Source organism: Dermacentor variabilis, chromosome 3 (assembly GCF_050947875.1).
Source record: "Dermacentor variabilis isolate Ectoservices chromosome 3, ASM5094787v1, whole genome shotgun sequence".
Taxonomy (NCBI): Eukaryota; Metazoa; Arthropoda; class Arachnida; order Ixodida; family Ixodidae; genus Dermacentor; species Dermacentor variabilis.
This window is the reverse complement of record NC_134570.1, coordinates 233536282-233558822: the sequence shown is the minus strand read 5'-3', so window position 1 is coordinate 233558822 and position 22541 is coordinate 233536282. Positions and strand designations below refer to the sequence as shown.

Below are 22541 nucleotides of genomic sequence, written 5' to 3'. Positions count from 1 at the left end.
AACGTCTGGCCTATCCAAGACCCAGTACCGCACGTTCTCAGGTAACCGACTATAAAACTGTTCCAGCCCGAAACACTGCACAACTTTCTCGTGGTCACCAAACGCTTTCTCTTCTTTGAGCCACTCCTGCATGTTTGACATAAGCCTGTAGGCAAACTCTGTATATGACTCACTTTTGCCTTTCTCATTTTCCCGAAACTTCCGACGGAACGCCTCCGCTGACAGCCTGTACTTTTTTAGCAGACTCGATTTCACTTTGTCGAAATCCTCTGCCTCCTCTCTCTTCAAGCGAGCGACTACGTCGGCCGCCTCGCCGAGTAACAAAGTGAGCAAGCGCTGTGGCCACGTTTCCCGAGAGAACCCCTGCTTCTCGCACGTTCGCTCAAAGTTAACCAGGACCAAACCAATGTCCTCTCCAAGCTTAAACGGCCGCATCAGGTCAGTCATTTTGAACGATACTCGTTCTCCTGCACCGTGTGCCTGACTTCCATTACGAGCGCGTTCCATCTCTACCTCGAGACGCTTCATTTCCAAAGCGTGTTGACGGTCGCGCTCTTCTCTTTCTGTCTCTTTTTGTTCTTTTCGTTCGCGCTCACCTTTCTCTTTCTGTTCTTTTCGTTCGCGCTCATCTTTCTCTTTCTGTTCTTTAAGTTCGCGCTCCTGTTTCTCTTTTTGCTCTTTTAAGTTCGCGCTCCTGTCTTTTTGCCGTCTCCCTCTCCTCAATGGTCTCAAGGCATTCCGACAGCTCGTCATCCTCAGCCTCTAACTCAAGAATAACCCTCAGCAGTTCTGGTTTTCTGAGTTTGTCTGAGACATCCAGACCCAACTCTCTTGCAAGCTCCAGCAATTTCGGTTTGCGCAACGACTTCAAATCCATGGCGGCTCTAAATGCTGCTTTCTCTACTGCCTACTATTGTCTTGCCGCAAACTAACCCGGCAGCAACGACAACCACAATTACCAGCTCTGTTTCTGACACTAACAAAAGCCTGGCAAAACTCAGAAGAAGAAAGTCCCGCACTCACCAAACCTCGCAGCCAAGAATTCAGCGCAGTCGTTCCGCTGCAGGCAACCAGTCATCACACAGGGCTCGTTGCACTGCTCCCGGATGGTCGTTGTGCTGCTCAGCATACAGTCAACTGCATATCTTCGCTGCTGGCCTCCGTTGTCGCGATCCCACCGCTGCCACCAGTTGTTGGAATCTCAGCGCTGACGCCCGTTGTTGCAGCTGGGTCGCAAGCCCCAAGGGTAGCGTTGGCCTGGCGGCGGGGCACAACTGGAAGCATCCGAAGGTCCGAGCAAAGCATGAGTCGACTGCTAACAGAACAACTTGTTTATTCTATCATCGCATAAGAGCGGGCGGTCAGGTCGACCGAAGTGGAGAGACGGGAGAGCACGTAACTCAACAGAAGAAATCGGAGCCTCTCTCTTGGCGTCCGGGGGAGCTGCTTTTATACTCTCGCAGTTGAGGGCAAGAAGGAACGCCTCGTCAGAGGGGCACGTGATGCGCCGCTCGGGCACGTTGAGACGAGTAGGTGACGCATCCGCCGGGCCGGCGCCGTCAGACCTCCTCGCTTCACAGTTGGGGGAGCTCCTCTCCCCGGCTGCCGCGCTTTGACAAGCGTGGGCACCAACATGCACACACACACACGAAGACACGTGGCATTGGAACATGCCTGGACGCGCTTGGCGGGGAGGCGTAGCAGCGGCGCCGAACGGGCCAAAATGTCCGCCGCTTTGAACGAAGCCCCGGCGTCCGTTGCATCAGCGCCGGCTATACCGCGCGTTGTAGGCGAAACGTAACAGACCGCCCCGCCGGGGGAAGGAGATCCCGATGGTCAGGGGACTGCATCCGCTGTCCGGAGGGATGTCGCTCGACGATGCTCGCAACCGAAGTCGGTCGTCCCTCGGCGTTTCTTGAGCGCAGCGCACCGAGAAGGCCTCGTTCTCTCGTTCAGGTTCACACAGGACACTGCAAAGTGACTTCGAGAGGGTTGAAATTTTTGTTCTCGTTCCCGGCAAGCGTTAGAACTACGCCGAAACTCAACCGCTCAGTCAGCAAGCACGAAACAACCCTCACCAAGTCCTGCCAGGCTCTTTCCCCTTTTATACCACTGCCTAGTTCCTTACAGTAGTCTAGCAGCACTCAGAACGCGTCCACAAATTGGAAAATTGCACTAGAAAGCACGTCATCACTTTGAAACACTAAACAAAAGCAATATGTTAAAAAATCCTGCCTCAGGAAGAAAACATCAATAACAAACAATTTCGAGGCTGATTCCCACGTTAGGGGCTTCTACTTAAGCCATCGGCGTTACCGTTGAGACTCCCCTTTTTGTAACCCACCTCAAAGGAATATTGTTGCAAAGCGAGGCTCCAGCGCAGGAGGCGGCCATTTATGGAAGAGATGGTCTGCAGCCATTGGAGAGGGCAGTGATCTGTCTCGAAGCATGCGAAGCGGAGATCGCAGCGAGCGACCATACACTAGCTCAGCTGGCGAAAACCCCGTAGCCGCATGCGGCGCGGTCCTTAATGCAAACATCACCCCACGCAGACGCAGCTCCCAGTCAGTTTGTTGTTGAAACCACAAAGCTCTCAACATGCGCTTCATGACGGAGTGGAGCTTCTCAACGGAATTCGACGGTGGGTGGTACACTGAGCTGTGTAACAGCTTTACCCCACACCTTTCGAGAAAAGTTGTCGTCAAAGCGCTAGTAAACACTGTGCCCTGATCTGATTGGATTTCCGCAGAAAAACCAACTCGCGCAAATATGGACAGTAGTGAATCGACTATCTCAACTGAGCTGAGTTCTTTAAGCGGCACTGCTTCAGGGAACTTTGTCGCTGGGCAGATCACAGTCAAAATGTGTCTGTACCCCGTGGCTGTTACCGGCAGAGGTCCCACTGTATCAATAACGAGCCGTCTAAAAGGCTCCGTAATGATAGGTACCAATTTCAACGGCGCCCTCGATTTGTCCCCTGGTTTGCCCACCCGCTGACAGGTGTCACATGTCCTCACAAAGTGGTCTGCGTCCCGAAAACACCCTGGCCAATAGTACTCTTGCAAGAGACGGTCCTTAGTTTTCTTAACTCCTAGGTGTCCGGACCACGAACCCCCGTGCGACAAGCGCAACAGATCCTGACGGTAGCACTGAGGAACGATCAGCTGATCGAACTCCACTCCCCTGCGGTCTAGATACTTCCGGTACAGGACCCCACCTCTTTCCACAAAGCGAGCATTTTTCTTGGCGATACCTCCCTTGACAATGCAGCGTATGTTTTCTAGGCTGCCATCCTTCTTTTGCTCGGCTATCAAAGCCGACCGGCTGACTTTTAGCAACCTAATAAGTCCATCTGACGTAGGCGCGATGAGCAAATCTGCAGATAGCTCTTCTAACTTTCCCGTGTCGGGCATTTCCTCTCCAGTATCTGGTGCCTTCAACGCTACAGGCTCAATTTTATTCAGTTCGGACGTGCTCTGAATATCAGCTTGCTGCGCCTCTGACCCTTTCTCATTGTTCGACAACGTAGGCCCCGCAACTACCGCCTTTGCAGCGAGCTCCCGAACCTTCGATCTGGTTAAGGCCTGAACGCTAGCCTCACCAAACAAAAGCCCCTTCTCGCGCAGGAGGTGATCGGACCTGTTCGAAAATAGGTACGGGTACTGGGGGGGGGCAGCATAGATGACACTGCGGCCTCCGTCTCAAGCGCTCCGAAAGGTCCTTCAATAAGCACTTTTGCTACGGGCAGACACACGCTATGAGCTTCCACGGCTTGCTTGATCCATGCGCACTCGCCCGTGAACATATCGGGTTCTACGTAAGAGGGGTGAACTACATCCATTGTAGCTGCGGAATCGCGAAGCACTCGGCACTCTTTCCCGTTCACGAGGAAGTCTCGCATGTAAGGCTCGAGAAGCTTCATGTTCTCGTCAGTGCTGCATAATGACAAAAACACGACTTTTGTTTTTGTTTCCGGACACTGCGCCGAAAAGTGACCCGGCTTCTGACACGTATAACACACGCGCGCTTGCCTCGTCTCGAACCGCTTTCTGCGTTCGGCTTCGGCTGCCGCCGTCTCCTTACGTTCGGTCGGACTGCTTTCACTCGCATCCGCACTACGTGTGTCGCCCCTTGCTCTCATGGGTGTGAACTTCGGTCTCTCAAACTTGGAGCCAAATTCACCCTTTTGACCGTCCTTAGCTCCGCGAGCCCGACGCGTCACAAACTCCTCGGCTAGCTCGGCGGCTTTAGCCACCGTACAAACGTCTGGCCTATCCAAGACCCAGTACCGCACGTTCTCAGGTAACCGACTATAAAACTGTTCCAGCCCGAAACACTGCACAACTTTCTCGTGGTCACCAAACGCTTTCTCTTCTTTGAGCCACTCCTGCATGTTTGACATAAGCCTGTAGGCAAACTCTGTATATGACTCACTTTTGCCTTTCTCATTTTCCCGAAACTTCCGACGGAACGCCTCCGCTGACAGCCTGTACTTTTTTAGCAGACTCGATTTCACTTTGTCGAAATCCTCTGCCTCCTCTCTCTTCAAGCGAGCGACTACGTCGGCCGCCTCGCCGAGTAACAAAGTGAGCAAGCGCTGTGGCCACGTTTCCCGAGAGAACCCCTGCTTCTCGCACGTTCGCTCAAAGTTAACCAGGACCAAACCAATGTCCTCTCCAAGCTTAAACGGCCGCATCAGGTCAGTCATTTTGAACGATACTCGTTCTCCTGCACCGTGTGCCTGACTTCCATTACGAGCGCGTTCCATCTCTACCTCGAGACGCTTCATTTCCAAAGCGTGTTGACGGTCGCGCTCTTCTCTTTCTGTCTCTTTTTGTTCTTTTCGTTCGCGCTCACCTTTCTCTTTCTGTTCTTTTCGTTCGCGCTCATCTTTCTCTTTCTGTTCTTTAAGTTCGCGCTCCTGTTTCTCTTTTTGCTCTTTTAAGTTCGCGCTCCTGTCTTTTTGCCGTCTCCCTCTCCTCAATGGTCTCAAGGCATTCCGACAGCTCGTCATCCTCAGCCTCTAACTCAAGAATAACCCTCAGCAGTTCTGGTTTTCTGAGTTTGTCTGAGACATCCAGACCCAACTCTCTTGCAAGCTCCAGCAATTTCGGTTTGCGCAACGACTTCAAATCCATGGCGGCTCTAAATGCTGCTTTCTCTACTGCCTACTATTGTCTTGCCGCAAACTAACCCGGCAGCAACGACAACCACAATTACCAGCTCTGTTTCTGACACTAACAAAAGCCTGGCAAAACTCAGAAGAAGAAAGTCCCGCACTCACCAAACCTCGCAGCCAAGAATTCAGCGCAGTCGTTCCGCTGCAGGCAACCAGTCATCACACAGGGCTCGTTGCACTGCTCCCGGATGGTCGTTGTGCTGCTCAGCATACAGTCAACTGCATATCTTCGCTGCTGGCCTCCGTTGTCGCGATCCCACCGCTGCCACCAGTTGTTGGAATCTCAGCGCTGACGCCCGTTGTTGCAGCTGGGTCGCAAGCCCCAAGGGTAGCGTTGGCCTGGCGGCGGGGCACAACTGGAAGCATCCGAAGGTCCGAGCAAAGCATGAGTCGACTGCTAACAGAACAACTTGTTTATTCTATCATCGCATAAGAGCGGGCGGTCAGGTCGACCGAAGTGGAGAGACGGGAGAGCACGTAACTCAACAGAAGAAATCGGAGCCTCTCTCTTGGCGTCCGGGGGAGCTGCTTTTATACTCTCGCAGTTGAGGGCAAGAAGGAACGCCTCGTCAGAGGGGCACGTGATGCGCCGCTCGGGCACGTTGAGACGAGTAGGTGACGCATCCGCCGGGCCGGCGCCGATCAGACCTCCTCGCTTCACAGTTGGGGGAGCTCCTCTCCCCGGCTGCCGCGCTTTGACAAGCGTGGGCACCAACATGCACACACACACACGAAGACACGTGGCATTTGAACATGCCTGGACGCGCTTGGCGGGGAGGCGTAGCAGCGGCGCCGAACGGGCCAAAATGTCCGCCGCTTTGAATGAAGCCCCGGCGTCCGTTGCATCCGCGCCGGCTATACCGCGCGTTGTAGGCGAAACGTAACACCGCCGTGGTTGCTCAGTGGCTATGGTGTTAGGCTGCAGAGCACGAGGTCGCGGGATCGAATCCCGGCCACGGCGGCCGCATTTCGATGGGGGCGAAATGCGAAAACACCCGTGTACTTAGATTTAGGTGCACGTTAAAGAACCCCAGGTGGTCAAAATTTCCGGAGTCCTCCACTACGGCGTGCCTCATAATCAGAAAGTGGTTTTGGCACGTAAAACCCCATAATTTTTTAACGACCAATTATTCCAGTTATTCGAGCAAGGTTTGTTACTAGTGCGTTCACATGGGATTCCCAGGACATGTGTGCAGTAAATGTCACACCGAGGCATTTAAAATGGTCAACAATATCTACAGGATGATAGTTTAAAATAATATCGGCATGAAGAGGGACTGGCTTATTCTTGGCCCGAAAGATCACTGCTTTTGTTTTATTTTCGTTAATCTTCATAGAGTTATAGGAGGACCAATGTTGTAGCTGACCTACAGTATCATTACAATTAGAGATAAAGTGATGGACGTTACCACCAGAAAAGGATATGGTAGTGTCCATCTGCATATATAATACATTTTGCATTCTTATTAATATTACCAATATTATTTATATGTTAAATAGCAAGGGCCCCAATATGCTGCCTTATGGGGCACACCACAATGCAGTGGGAGAACTTGTGATCGTGAGTTATTGATTTGGACAACTTGTCGCCGATGGGATAAATATGACCGCAGTAAATGTAACCCACGCCCACGTATACCATAAATATGCAACTTATCCAGCAAAACTTCACGATTCACCAAGTCAAAAGCCTTGGAGAAGTCGACAAATAAGCCAATCACTATTTTCTTGCTTTCAAATTGTGTTATATTCCATTTGGTGAAGCAAGGCTACTTCCGTTGACATGTTCTTCCGGAACCCAAATTGGTGAGGTGTTAATACATTAGAGCTTTCAACGAAGTTCAAGACCCTTCAGTGAATTATTTTCTCGAGAGCCTTTGAAAAAATTGGCAGGTCAGATACCGGTCGGTAATTACCCAAGTCATTTCGATTCCCCTTTTTAAAGAGCACTACTACTTTGGCAATTTGCATTTATATTGGAAATCTTGATGTAGTCAGACAGGTATTAAATATATTCGCAAGAACCGGGGCAATTACGTCTACGATATACTTGACAGGTTTTATTTGAATTTCGTCGATATCTCTACTGCTGCTGCTGTTTAAATTTGTGATTATTGAAATCACTTCGTGTGCTGTGACTGGCTGCAGAAATAAAGACTTATCATTCCTGATGTTCACATATTGACATGCATCTGGGGAACTACCCGATGTACTCACGTTTGTAAAGAAAGCATTGAAAGCATCAGCCAGATCCGCCCCATGCAAATCATGACCTTTAATGGTTTGTTTATTTGTTTATTGACAAAACAACGCTCAAGAGCGGTTTGTCTTGGTGCCAAGGCAAACGGCGGCATTAAAAGCCACCTGACTAGGCCTTTCACACCAGACAGCACGCGCAGCACACATGAGCGCAACATGCTTCAAAACACACTGCATAATATCAAACACATATAAAATAAAAATGCATGTACAGAGTATCAAACACGATAAAGCAAGATAAGGAAGAATGACAGAATTAGTCGTCAACACATTCATCATCAACAAGACACAGAACTATTAAGGCCAATGGACTACAATTGGATTTGAAGAGAACAAAACAAATGTACAACAAAATTACAACTGTTGGAGGAAATACATTTTAGTTAGTTTTCTGGAGGCAAGCAAGGAGGGAGCACTCTCCATTGTATCTAAAAACGATGGATAACAATTCAGTAGGTTCGGAATTTGCCATTTTAATAATTGCACACCGTATCTAGTTCTCGTTTTAATCTTTACAAAGTTTTTATTTCTGAAACAATATGGTGTCTCCGTATTTGTATATGTATGAAAAAACAGCTCACGATTTGCTTTTAATTCGAGAAATGTCAATTCCAACAAACGCTGTTTATATAACATTTCTATGTGAAGTATCTGGTTCTCGGCAAAGTATGGGGATGTATGATCACGACTAGGCAGGTTTTTAATCAATCGTACACTTTTCTTCTGCATTATGTATAGTCGTTCCAAATTATACTTTGATGTAACCCCCCAAACTAGTAGACAATATTGTATACGGGAATGTACAGTACTAAAATAAAGTTGCCGTTTAAATCTTATTGGCAACAACGTCCGAAATCTATTTAGCATTCCAATTGATTTAGCAATGACACCTTTTATAAAATTCACGTGACTTGTCCATCGAAGATATTCATGAAATATTACCCCTAAAAACTTGTATTCTGAAGCCTGCTCTAATGGACATGATTTACACGTCATAGAACTATCAAGGTGAACTGGTTAGTTAACGGATGAGAAGACAATGTATTTGGTTTTCCTAACATTCAATAAGAGTTTATTTGCAGGACAAATTTTGAAGCCATAAGTTAACGGTACGAGTGAGAGACGAAAGGTTATTAGATGTAAAAAAAAAACAACATTTGTATCGTCTGCGTAAAGGACAATGTCTGTGGTCAGGGGGATGTTGACAATATCGTTTATATACAGCAAGAAAATTGTTGGTCCTAATACAGATCCTTGCGAAACTCCATAACTTATGAATTCCGTATCCGACTGTACATTCTTAATTACAACGAACTGAGTACGGTTAGTCAGGTAACTACGCAGTAACTTAAGTGGAAGTCCTCTTATTCCATAATAAGGTAACTTTGCAAACAGTATGGGATGTTTAATAGAATCGAAGGCTTTGTGAAAATCTAGGAAAATGCCCATTTATTTATTTTTATTTATTTATACATACTGCAGCCCGTTAGGGCTATGGCAGGAGTGGGTTTACATGCGAAGAAAACCGATTATGAGATGGAGAAACAAGAACATAGAAATATAAAGATGTGAAGGAACTATACATCAGCAATAGTTCTTTAAAAATTGAGAAATGGGTAACAAACGAAATATAAAAATCTGAAGGAACTATACATCAGCAATAGCATTTAAAAATTGAGAAATCGGTAACAAACGAACTTCGGCAGGTAACAGATTCCACTGTTCAATCATGCGGGGAAAAAAACTGTATTTGAAAGTGTTAGTGCGTGGATGGAGTGGTCTGATATTAGAGGCGTGATAAGCTCTAGTTGAAGTCGGGCAAGCAGGCATTAAGAGGGAGGGATCTGATAGGTGACAAAGAGAGTTCTTATAAGAATAGAAAATCTTCAGAGATTCTATGTGCCGCCGCCTAGAAAGAAACTGGAGGCTTAATTCCGTAAGAGCAGCTGACGGTGAAAAGTCTCGGTCGGTGCGACGGTAAACAAAACGAATAGCCTTCCTCTGGACAGACTCAATACAATTAATTTCACATTGTTTATATGGGCTCCATACGGAGGAAGCATATTCTAAAATTGGGCGAATCAGTGTTTTATATGCTACTAATTTAGTGTCCCTCGGAGCAGGAGACAACGTCCGGCGGATGTAACCAAGTTTTTTTAACGCTTTACTACAAATGTAATCTACATGTTTAGACCAAGACAAGGTGGGTGTAAAAACGATGCCTAAATATTTGTGTTGAAAAACTCGTGTTAGTGGTACACCGTTGTATATATAATCATAACATACGGGCATGTGTCTGTGAGTAAAAGACATTAGAACAGTTTTATCAAAATTTATGCTCATTTTCCAAGTCGCACACCAGTCACGAGGAGGACGCTGCTTGCGCGCGACGGCGTAAGACGTGTGGTGTGTCGGCTCCGTCGAATTTCGGCTGGAGTCACGGCTCAATCCTCTGCACCCCAGCAAGACCGACGTCAATCGACGCAGCAAACCGTCTGGACCACGTGGATACTAATGTTCACCAGGTGGGACCACTTTTGAAGATTTTACGACCGAATTACACCCGCCTACGTGGGCGACGCCGTTAGGCCACACGGCGACGCCGACTCCCGGCGGCGTGGAACCGGCCTCTCGAGGTAAAATGGCGGCTGCCGCGTCATTCCTGAGGGGTTACGATCCCGACACCATGGCCTGGACGACGGTTTCAACATCAGAAGATCAAAATTCCGCTCCTATTCCGACATTTCGGCACCAATCTCTCAATGAAGCGGTCGCGCGTCGCTCGCTCGTTCAAGCCAAGACGGCGGCGTCCATCGCCGCTTCAGCCTCCGGCACACCGGCCGGCAAGACGCAGCCTCCCGCTTCGCGCGCTGCGGGAAGCAAACGCAAGGCCCTTACCAAATGGAAGCCTCGGCCATTTCCAAAACCGGGCCCTGATGACTTCGTGGTCGTGCTCAAGCCACGCGAACATGTGTCGCTGCATCAAGCCTTCTCGGAGAACCGCTACGGTGCCGCCATTACGGCCTACCTCGGGCCTGAGGTGGCAAGGTCTGTTACGGTTCTGCCGTCCCGTGAACAAAACCTGATATTGATCCACACCCCGAACCCGGCAGCGGCAGATCGGCTCCTCGGGGACTTCTCAATCAACACCGACCGTGGGCCGATTCCGCTCCACGGATACCTTAGGCAAGACGGAGGCGATATCTGCCACGGCGTCATCGCCGTCAGCAACTCTGACACCACTGAATCGCTTCGAGAGCAGGTGCAATGGAGAGCAGGCACCATTGTCGAGGTGAGGAAATTCGGCTCCTCTAACAAAGCTCGGGTAACCTTCGCCGGGAGGGAGAAACCGCGTTTTGTGCACTATGAGAACATGCTCATCCCAGTGCAAACCTACTACCGGACAATCCCGGCCTGCGGCCTGTGTGGGGCTGTCGGCCACCGAGCGGATGCTTGTCCCAACACGCAGCAGAACACGTGCGGACTCTGCGGGCAACAAGCCCCGCTTGTGGAGGGGGTGCGGGCCCCTCACGAGTGTGTTCCACGGTGCTCTGTTTGTGGCGGCGGACACGCCACAAACTCACGTGAGTGTGCGGCAAAATTCCGCACACACAAGATGGCCGCCCCGAAGGGCGGGACAAAGAGGAAAATGGCGGCCAAGAACAAGAGCCGCCATCTTGGCCTCCCCGGTGAGTCACCGAGCCGGGACGACAGCAACACCGAGAAGCCGGCACCGAGAAGCTCTACCGGAGGAGCCGGCAAGCGACCGCCGACGCAGCCGCCACCACACGGCGACACTGGAAAACTGTCGACGTCGCCACCACGAGGCGAGGCCAGGGCCTGGGCCAACGCCGTGAAACACGGAACGCAGGTGAGCGGTACGGGCAGGGCTGCCTCCTCTTCCCCTACCTCCTCCCCCCCTGCGGCACGCAGTGCCGAGCAAGCCAAGATTGCAGCTCTCGAGGGCCAAATTGAGATGCTGCTCAAAAAAATTACGCTCCTGGAATCGCAGTCAAAACAGCCTACCACTCCCCCCTCTACCCCCGCAACTGAGGCTATGGAGAGTGAGCCCGCGGCACCGAATGCAGCACCGAGCGTGGAAGCTGCACTTGAGGCCCGTCTAGAGGCCCGCATAGATGCCCGTTTCAACACCATAGAAAGTCAAATTTCCGCGGCAATCACCTCCGCCATCGCCAAAATAACTGAAAGCATACCGACAATCGTCGCACAGCACATCCCTCAATCCTCGCGTGGCGTCCGACGAACCGGCGGTCTTATAAAAGACGTGTCTGGCCGCTGTCCGAAAACGTCGCGACGCACCATTGAAATTGAAGTAGAAGACAATGACAGCTGCTCGCTCTCCGGACTGGAGGATGCTCCCCTCCCCGCGAGTGCTGGCTCCGGAGCAGCGTCCCTTCAATCCGTCTTTCCCTTCAATGACCATGGCGGACAGCCCTCAAATTAAGCGTTCTCTCCGTACCAATTCGGCCACCCCCATCCAAATTACCCAATGGAACTGCCGGGGATTCCGCTCCCGCGCCAAGCGGGCGGACCTCCGGCTTTTCCTGTCAACATTCGCTTCACTCCCCGCGGTGGTTGCCCTCCAGGAGCCAGGGAGCGGCGCCACCCTTACAAATTATACCACGTTCCAGCAGGACCCCTCTTCCTGTATCTGCGTGCACAAAAATTATACAGCCAACCAGGTTGATTTGGAACTCAATACTGATTATTCCTATGTGATGGTCACCCTTCTTCCGCTTAAGAAACAAAACGCACCATTACATATACTCAACATCTATTGTTCTCCCAAGCTCAAAAATGTAACTTTCGCAGCCCTCTTCAGTCGCTGCCTGAAGGCTGCGGGCAGGGACCCCCTGGTGATCGTGGGCGATTTCAACGCTCACAGCACACTCTGGGGGTACATGCGTGAAGAAAAGCGCGGGCGCAAGATAGCGGAACTTGCGTCCACGCTGGGCCTGACTCTTCACACCGACCCTGCACATCCAACGCGGGTGGGTAACTCCGTGACTCGGGACACGTGTCCGGACCTTACCTTCACCAAAAACATTAGACACGCAGAATGGGCCAACACCGAGGAAACCCTCGGCAGTGACCACTGCATACTCAACACAACCGTCAGAAGCAAACCATTGGCAAGATCCCACGCCCAAGCCCGCCTACCCGACTGGACCAAGTTCCGGCAAAACTACACTAATTCGGCCCCTATCTACGAACAAGGTTACCACGCGTGGTCGCAAGAATTGGTTGCGCACCTTCGTTCGGCGGAAACTCAAGTTCAACTATCGGAGGCCACGCCGGAGGTCGACAACCACCTCCTGCACCTATGGGAGGCGCGGCACAGCCTCGTCCGTAGGTGGCGCCGCCAAAAACACAATCGGAGGCTCAAAATTCGCATCGCCGAGCTCACCCAACGAGCGGCAGAGTACGCGGCCCAGCTCGCCGACTCGAATTGGGTGGACCGATGCAACACGGCCGCTAGACAAATGTCTAGCCGGAGCACCTGGCGTCTCTTTCGCGCCTTGATCGATCCGACTCAAACCAGAGCCGAGACACAAAAACATCTCCAACGGGCTATCCATAGCTTCGACGGAGACATCTCAAAATTAGCATGCAAACTACGCGATCAATACCTTTGTATACAACAGGACCCCCGAGGGCCAGCGTACTCGTATGCAGGTTCCGAGAACGCGGAGCTGGACCAACCGTTCCAGCTCCACGACCTGAAGGCGGCCCTCACTAAAATGAAGCGAGGAACGGCGCCGGGAAGAGACAAAATAACAGTGAAACTACTTGCCAACCTTCCCGACCCGGCCTACGAGGCGCTCCTCGCATACATAAACTCAATCTGGCTCAGTGAGGCAATCCTCCCAATCGAATGGAAGACCGCGCTGGTCACTTTCATTCCGAAAGCCGGCAAAGCCATAACCACGGACAACCTCCGCCCAATCTCCCTCACGTCTTGTGCGGGAAAGCTGATGGAGACTATGGTGCGAGATAGGCTGTCCGAGTATCTGGAAAACCAAAACGTTTTCGCAGACACCATGTTCGGGTTCCGCCCGCACCGGTCCGCGCAAGATGTTCTGCTTCAACTAGACCGCGAAATTCTAAATCCCGTCGAATACTCCCTCAATGACAAGGCAGTACTCGCCCTCGATTTGAAGGGGGCTTTCGACAATGTCACACACGACATAATTCTGACACACCTCTCCCAAACCAACTGTGGACACAACACGTTTCAGTACGTTAAACAATTTCTGTCCGACAGGCAATCGTACATCCGGATACAAGATGAAGAACACGGCCCCTACCAATTAGGCACCAGAGGTACCCCGCAGGGCGCGGTCCTCTCACCCCTACTATTCAATTTGGCAATGCTGAAACTTCCGGCTCAGCTGGAGAATGTAGAAGGCATACAGCACGCGCTGTATGCCGACGACATCACCGTCTGGGCTAAACATGGATCGGTAGGAGACATTGAAGCCAACCTGCAGCAAGCGGCGGAGATCGTGGATGCCTACGCCCGCCGCTGCGGCCTTCAATGCTCCCCGGCCAAATCGCAATTTGTGCACATTCGCCCCTCGCCGAAGTGCACTACCAAAATCGAACTGTCCCTACCAAATGGACCCATCACAGAATACGATCAGATCAGAGTACTGGGTCTCTTTATTCATAAACACCGCCGAGTCGACACAACACTGGCCAAACTGCGCAAGGTGGGGGACCAGGTGGGCCGCATGGTTCGCCGGGTTTCCAATAAACGCGGGGGGTTACGGTGCAAAGACGCTTTGCGGCTGGCGCATGCATTCGTAACCAGTCGAGTGTTGTACTCGACTCCTTACGTCCACCTTCGCAGGTGTGACGAGAACGCCCTCGAGGTGATTCTCCGTAAAATTTACAAGCGTGCTCTCGACCTCCCGATCAACACATCCAACCAGCGCCTCCTCGGCCTGGGAATGGTCAACACCTTCGCGGAACTCCGAGAAGCACACTTGACAAACCACTACACAAGACTCTCAAAGACGCCGTCGGGTCGCCGCCTTCTTGCCCGACTACACATCCACCATCCAACACTGACGGAGGAGCGCGTGCGCATCCCGGCAATCTGGAGATACGCCCTGCACGTGCGCCCTCTTCCGGCCAACATGACACGAGACGACCATAGTGGCCGGCGCCTCGCGCGCGCGGAAGCGTTGGCACGTCACTATGGGAACAAGCACGGAGTATTCTACGTGGACGCCTCCGGCCCACACCATGGGGGTTGGTTTACGGCCGCAGTCGTCCACCAAAACACCGCGGTGAACGGCCTTACGTTCAAAGCACAAGACATAACACATGCGGAAGAGGTGGCCATCGCGCTCGCCGCCGCAGCTCAGGACTCGCGGGTCATTATTAGCGACTCACGAGGGGCCTGCAGGAACATTGAAAGGGGCTTTATTCCCTATTTGGCGTACCGCTTACTTCAAGGCAGCAATTATCTCGGGGTCCCCGCGCCCCGCACGATAGTATGGACTCCCGCGCACGAGGGTCTCGAGGGCAACGAAGCGGCCGACGCCGCTGCCCGCGCGCTCACTCTCCGGGCATCGCCTTCGCTTCCCGTCGCTGCGGACTCCGACCCCAATCCGGTATTTACCTTCAAGGAAATCACCCAACACTACCAATATGGCCATGCAATCTTTCCTAAGCCCTGTAAGGGCCTCACGAAGGCGGATGAGCGTTTACTCTTTCGCCTCTACACTAAAACACTGTTGTGCCCGGCAATCCAAAAACATTTCGACCCTGCGTGCACAGGGAAGTGCCCGCACTGTGAGGAAAAATCTTCGGACATTTTCCACATGGTGTGGGCATGCCAATCAACCCCTCACCTTCCCCCTATACCCAACCCTACCCGGGAGGACTGGGAGGCGGCCCTGCTCGGCTGCTCCGACCTGGCGAGCCAGAAGGCCCTGGTCGGCCGTGCCCGAGCCGCGGCTACAGCCAATGGGTGCCTGTAATGAGGTGCCCACCTAGTTTCTATAAGGAACGGCCCCTTAAAGACTGCTCCACACGCTCCCTGTATATACTTCAAACAATAAAGTTTTTCAGTCAGTCAGTCACCAGTCACAAAATGAAACAAAGGAATCTTTAAGGCGCTGATGATCAGCGAGTGAGTCAACTGGGCTGTACATAACACAATCATCTGCATAGAGGCGTAATTTAGAAGTAACATGGTCTGGAAGGTCGTTAATGAACAATAAGAATAGTAGAGGGCCAAGTACGGATCCCTGTGGGACTCCTGAGGTGACATCGACTACCGACGAATCCGCAGAATCTTAGCACACGAATTGGGAACGCAAAGAAAGGAAACTGGAAATCCAAGACACCAACTGAGGGTTATTTAGAATATTATGGAGTTTCAAAAGCAATTTAGAATGTAGTACAGTGTCAAAAGCTTTGCGAAAGTCAATGAAAATGGTGTCAATCTGATTACCTAAGTCGATGTAATGGGAAAGGTCATGAGTGAACTCCGTAAGTTGTGTTAGAGTACTAAAACCGCGCCTGAAGCCGTGCTGAAAGCTGTTCAATAGGTTATTATTTTCAAGGAACAGTATTATATGCTTATAGATTATGTGTTCTAGTATTTTACATGAGGTTGCAGTTAAAGAAATGGGCCTATAGTTAGATAAAAGCTGCCTGTCACCAGATTTATATAAAGGTAGTACTTTAGCTCTTTTCCAGGAAGAAGGCACAACGCCACTATTAAGGGACTTCTGACATATAATAAACAGATATTTAGATGTCCATTGCGAGAATCGTACTAAAAAGGAATTCGGAATTCCATCAGGGCCGGCTGGCTTTTTAGTATCTAAGTTTAGTATGAGATTCAAAACACCTTCTAGGCTAATGTTGATATCATCAATTGCATATGAATCGTTAGTTGCAAATGTTGAATGACTGGAATCATCCGAGGCGAATACTGACTGAAAATATGTATTAAACGCTTCTGAAATCTCTAATGGATCGTTAACAACACTGTTGTTGAGTTTAAAAGATGTGGAAGAAGAAGAGCCAGGAGATATGAAAGACCAGAATTTACGGGGGTTAGACTTGAGCAGTTTCAGCAACTGAACATGATAGGAGAAATTTTTGGCCGAGGTGGTTTTTTTCTGGAGTTCCTTTTTTACCTGAGCGTACAAAACGCATGCCTCAGGATTATTCGAGCGTTTAGTGCGAAGTCTACCAGCACGTCGCGATAAGTGCAGCAGTTCTCGGTTCATCCAGGGAAGGTTAATGTTTTTTTTCTTAGTTTTCAAAGGAACGAATCGATATATACATGATTTTACTATGCTTTCAAAACACGCCACGAGCGCATCAACGTCACTAGATAGTCCAAGTGCCAAAAATGCGTCGAAATTATTGGATAGTTCATCCGTGATACGGACGTCATCAGCTCTGGAAAAGTCTCGAAACGTGGACAGCGTAAAACTTTGGTTATGGATTGGCCGGTTTACAGATAGAAAAACAGCATTGTGATCCGAGATACCATCAATTATTTCGTACTTTTAACCAGTCTTGGCAAAATCAGTGCTGAGAAAAATCAAATCCAGTACTGCGTCACCACGTGTGGGACTGTGAACGACCTGCTTTAAGCCAAGAGATAACGATAATTCAACAAATTTCCTGTTTAATGCATTACCATGATCAAAAAATGAGAGAGACGTCCAGTCGATTCCGGGAGCATTAAAATCACCCGGTAAGGCGAAATTTGAGGAAACCAAATTCTCTTGCAGTAAAAGTTGGTCCAGGTTGTCAAGAGTTTCCAACGAACTATTAGGGGGACGATAGAAAACGCATACGTTTAAGAATTGTTTACCGTAGTAAAGTCTGCAGCAGACTGATTCTATGTCTAGCGGAGAGGACTTTGAATTTGAAATCAGAGCGAAAAAACAATGCAACTCCACCACCTCTTTGATTATGACGATCATTTCGCACGGTGACGTAACCTGGTGGTGTAAACTCCGAGTCATGAATACCCGCATGTAACCAAGTTTCGGTGATACCAATAATGTCAGGTAAATAGGACAAAACAAGCGCAAGAAAAAGGGGAAATTTATTAGCTATACTTCTAGCGTTGATGTTTATAATGGTAAGGTCTCTTTGGGCTGTAGAAGTTCAAGCTGTTGCTGACTGCGATGCGGGACCTGTTGTCTTAGAAAGGTTGCGACGATTAGAGATTTTCACAAGGGAGTTGGTGGAATCGCACCAGTTATACCGAATGTCGTCAATGAAAATATGGTCAAACCTAATCTTAACAGAAGACCAGTTAACAGTTGATTTTCTATATTAGTTACAATTTTTTCTCTAATGTTTAATAATGCTGACTCAGTCGATTTACCTTGTTGAAATCCGTACTGATATTCGGATATTAGGTTGTGCTTACATAAATGCTGAGAAATTCTAGAATTTATAACTTTCTCCACTATTTTGGAAAATAGCGGAAGTACTGATATTGGTCTGTAGTTAGAAATACAGTCAAGAGGACCACCTTTATGCAGAACTGAAACCCTAGCAACTTTCATTTTATCCGGAAATATTCCTGTCAAAAATAGTATTCATTAAGTGGCAAACTACGTCGGATGGCAAATCCGAGACCGCTTTAATTGGGGCTGCTTTAATGCCATCGAAACCACACGAAACATTACTTTTAAGACTGTTAATTATAGCAGCAATTTCAACTTCGGTAACCGAGTAAAGAAATAAAGTTTGTGGCAAATTGTGTTCCATATATGTTTCAAAATCCTCACAGGTGGTCCCTTCCGACGCTCCAAAAGTCAAAAAGTGGTGGTTAAACTCATTAGCGAGAGCCTTACCAGTTAATCTCTGCCCATCTATTTTCATTTCTTGAGGGACGTCAGTTCGCGTTTTCCGTAGTGAGTCTTTCATAGTGCGCCAGGTTTTCTGAGCAAGTTTGGATATGCAGCGACGACCACTACCGCGACGCAGTAGTGTATTTAATTTGTGACATCCATGAAAGAGGAGAAGTACTCTTTACGTGCAGGGCGCAATTTCTCGGTTAGCTTGTTCCGATATTGTCTAAAAATGGTCGATCCGATAAAAAATAGGGTCGATCCCTATCTTATAGGAATTGGTAGAAGAAGAAAGTGAAACGGTGCCTTCACAAAAGCTGTTGCTTGCTTATTTTACGTGAAGAATTCCAAGTAGCCATCATCGGCACCTTACCACTGCACAGGGATCCTCGACAATTGTCACACAAGCCAACATATATATATAGGCGCCGACTACGGGAAGGGGAGGGGGGTGTTGGGCCCTCCCCCGGGCAACGCCGAAGCCTCGCCCCCCCCCCCCCCATACACACACCTGAAGTGCCATTACCAGAGCTTTATCATCCACATAATTTGAGGTTTCTTTTGACTTTCCTCGACCTTTTAACTTGCAGTTTTACTGGCGCTAATAGCTTACTGCATCACAGCTGGCGCGGACGTGCACGGCTTTTAGTTCACACCTTCGCTTCTGCAAATCCTGACAACTGGGGATCGCACGCACTGCCCATGCGAGCAAAGCGTGTACTTTTCCCTAAACGGCCTTCCTTACGACATCGCCGCCATCGCCAGTCCGTCTGCATTCACAGAAGAAGTGCAGTCGATTCTCTCACCTTAGCAAGTATTGTACTGACTATTGTTGTAATCCCACCCCTTATGTAATACCCCCGTGTAGGGTCTTTAAAGAAAGAAAGAAAAAAAGAGAAAGAAAGACACGCGCATTAGAAGCACTAGCGGCGGCTGACTCATCCGTATTTTCTTCAACAAAATTACCACTGTGAACACCATGCACATACACAATATATTTAAATATACACATAGATGAAAGTTAATTATATGTTGAATGAGATGGAGGTAGCCAATTAAAAATTATTTCTAAAACTATGGATAGCCTAGCATAGCAGATAGATAGCATAGAGAATGAATATGTTGCTGTATGTTTACCATGCTTCAAATTGCTTTGCGTGCTTTTTTTTACCATGATAGACTTCAGTGACCCCTTCGGCAGAGCCTTATCAATGGCGTGTGAAATGCACGTGAATTTTGTGCGTTTAAGTATCGCATCTCTTCCAATTAATCAATGCAACCGGCTCATGAAAAAAAAACATTTCTAATAGTTTACAACATTTGTTAGGGATGGAAACATCGTCACTTGCATGCAAAGGTCATAAATATATACAGTGTGTCCCAATTGACTATCATGCACCAAGATTTAAAAAAAAGAGCAATGCGTTACCCGAAGAAAACCTAGTGCATATTGTTTATAGTGCAGTGGAGTAGCTGCCAGTAATATTTTCCTTCCTGAGATTTAATTAGGTAATTGTAATTAATTATCTAACTCGAGACGTACAATCTTGATTATCAAAGCGTCAATGAGGCATTTGAAGGCACAGCCAAGGGACATCTAACTGCGGTATTTTCAGCCCCGCACTAATTGTGTACTAATCTTTTTTTTTCGACTGATAAATAAACCCCGAGAAATATGGACGATCACTGCGTTACTGCACGTACTACCAAAGATATATTTTTGGTAGCATATACAGTGACTCTAACACGGATCATAAAGCAGCGCCCTCTAACAGTTGTCCAGAACAGGAAACAAAGGAAAAAACGCCGTCGTCGAGCTGGCGCCTCCTCACCTGCCGCGCGCCGGCCGAAGTAACACGTCCCGTTTGGTGTTAGCGGAAACAAGCTGTGATAGCTGTTGTCTTAGTGCACGGATGTTGTTGTTGCTGTTGTTTTGCCAAGAAAATTGACAACGTAAGTGCAAATGTTTAAAGGTGCGTTTTGTTTCGTCCCAGTCGCCACGTCTTTCTCTAATGAGCACAAGGTAAACATGATCCTTGCCTCTGCAAATAGCGACAAGAGGAAGGCCGCAAGTACACGCATCAGTCACGGAAGCGTGGCGGTAGACGAAACGCATCGACTATCATCAGAAATTATGAAAACCTGAGGCAAACAGGCAGCTTGAACAAACAGCGGCGTAGAACTCCATCTTTCAGTCCTAGCCTATGAACGGATGTCCTAGCATTTATCGCCTCAAACCCTCATGCTACCATGCGGGACGTGGCCGCCAAACTGTCAATTTCCAAGTGAACAGTTTGAAGGATTCCAAGCGACGACCTTTCACCCGTACCACCTTAACCAGCACCAATGCTTGGAAGATAGGGAGCTGTAAAATTGTCTAGATTTCTCGAATTGGGGTCTTCTGAAAAGCCGATGAGTCACTGGACTTTCTGGGCAGCATCATGTGCACAGATGAAGCCAATTTCTGCAGAAACCGCCAGGTAAATTTACATAATGCACACTATTAGAGTGACTACAATCCACGCTGGGTAAAGCACATTTGGCACCAGTACCAGTGGTCGTTCAATGTGTGGTTCGGAATTTACGCCGGTGCTATAATCGGTCCCATCTTGACCGACCACACACTGACTGGATAGGGTTACGTGGACGAAATACTTGAAAGAGTGGTGGATGAGTTTAACAGCGAAGTATTGCTGTCACAGCTGTGGTATCATCAAGTTGGGGCGTCAGCACACAGCAGCAACCGAGCATGAAACTAGCTGGATGCGACTTTTCATAGATTGGAAGGCACGGGCCTGTAAATTGGCGGCTGGGTCAGTTCAGTTTCAGTTTATGCTTCATTCACAAAAGCAATCAGTAAATAACAAATAGTACACAGACGAAGGTACCAAAGTCAATGTCTGCACGGGACCGTCGGTTCTAAAAAGAAAAAAAAAAGATGTGTACAAAACGTGGGTCAAAGCAGCAAAGATATTAAAAAGTACAAGGAAAACAAATGAATGCGCGTAATGAAATACATTGGCAAGAGAAAAAAAAGTACATATGTCAAAAAGCATAATTATAGTGAGAACATGTTATAGCTAGGACATGAAACTATTTACAAAAAGAAAAAGAAACATCTTAACTGATGTTTGAATACATTCAAAGATGACGTTAGTTTAAGTGAATGTGGTAGGTCATTCCATATTTTTTAATTCTGAAAACGAGGATGTAATTTTTCCATATTTTGTGTTACATTTAGATAATAAGAAGTTGTAATTATGCCCAAACCTAGTGTGGTTGGTATTAGTGAGTAATTTGTAGTCCACAAATTCGTAAGGAAGCTGTTTGTTAAGTAATTTAAAAAAGAGAATACTTAGATGATACTCAACCAAGCCAGATACTAGTATAAAGTTTGCCTGGAGTAGCGGGAAAGCATTTGAGTAAAAGGAACGGTTGGTGATTATGCGAATAGCCTGGTTCTGTATGTGTTGAATAGACGAGAGATGGCAGTTATACGTGCTTCCCCAGGAAGCAATACCATAGGTGATATGACTATGAATGAACGCAAAGCATAAAGATAATAATGCGTGTTCTGAAAAGAATGCACGTGATTTTATGAGAGCTCTTATGCTAAAAGCTGTTTTATGTTTAACAAACGCAATATGATTAGTAAATTTCAAGTGAGAATCTAATTGTATGCCCAGGAACAACACACAGTCCGCTGCAGGAATAAGGTGACTGTCGAGAGTTACTCGGGGGAAAGACGGCACAATATTCTGCTTTGTTTTAAATAACATGAACTGACTTTTGAGAGGGTTTAAAATTAAATGATTTAACTGACACCGTTCGGCAGCTTGCGCTAGTTCATTGTTCAGTTTAAAGAGTAAGGTTGTTAAAGAGTTATCAGACATGGAAATAGTGGTATCATCAGCATATAAAATAGCATTAGAAAAGTTAAGAACATCGGGTAAGTCGTTAATGTACATGCAAAACAACAAGGGCCCCAGTATTGAGCCCTGTGGTACCCCTTGATTACTAACTTTCGACTCGGAATAAGCGCCCCTACACAGACTTTTTGCTGACGGTCGTGTAAGTAATCTTTAATAAAAGTTGAAGCTGGACCTATTATACCTAAAGATTCTAGTTTGGCAAATAAAATGATATGATTAACTGTCAAAAGCTTTAGTAAAATCTAAAAATACTGAGCCAACAAATTTACCACTGTCAATAGAACACCATATGTAATCGGTTAATGC

The 22541-nt window shown here is 48.2% G+C and overlaps 2 protein-coding genes across 2 annotated transcripts in view; one reads left to right on the top strand and one right to left on the bottom strand.

Annotated features, from left to right (window-relative positions):
- LOC142576728 (sedoheptulokinase-like) overlaps positions 1 to 22541 on the bottom strand; it is a 448528-nt gene that overhangs the window by 392304 nt on the left and 33683 nt on the right. The gene's annotated exons all lie outside the window — the stretch shown is intronic.
- LOC142576729 (uncharacterized) lies at positions 14321 to 15538 on the top strand. Its single transcript, XM_075686989.1, has one exon. The coding sequence runs from the start codon at positions 14413 to 14415 to the stop codon at positions 15448 to 15450; it is 1038 nt and encodes a 345-aa protein (XP_075543104.1). The 5' UTR covers positions 14321 to 14412; the 3' UTR covers positions 15451 to 15538.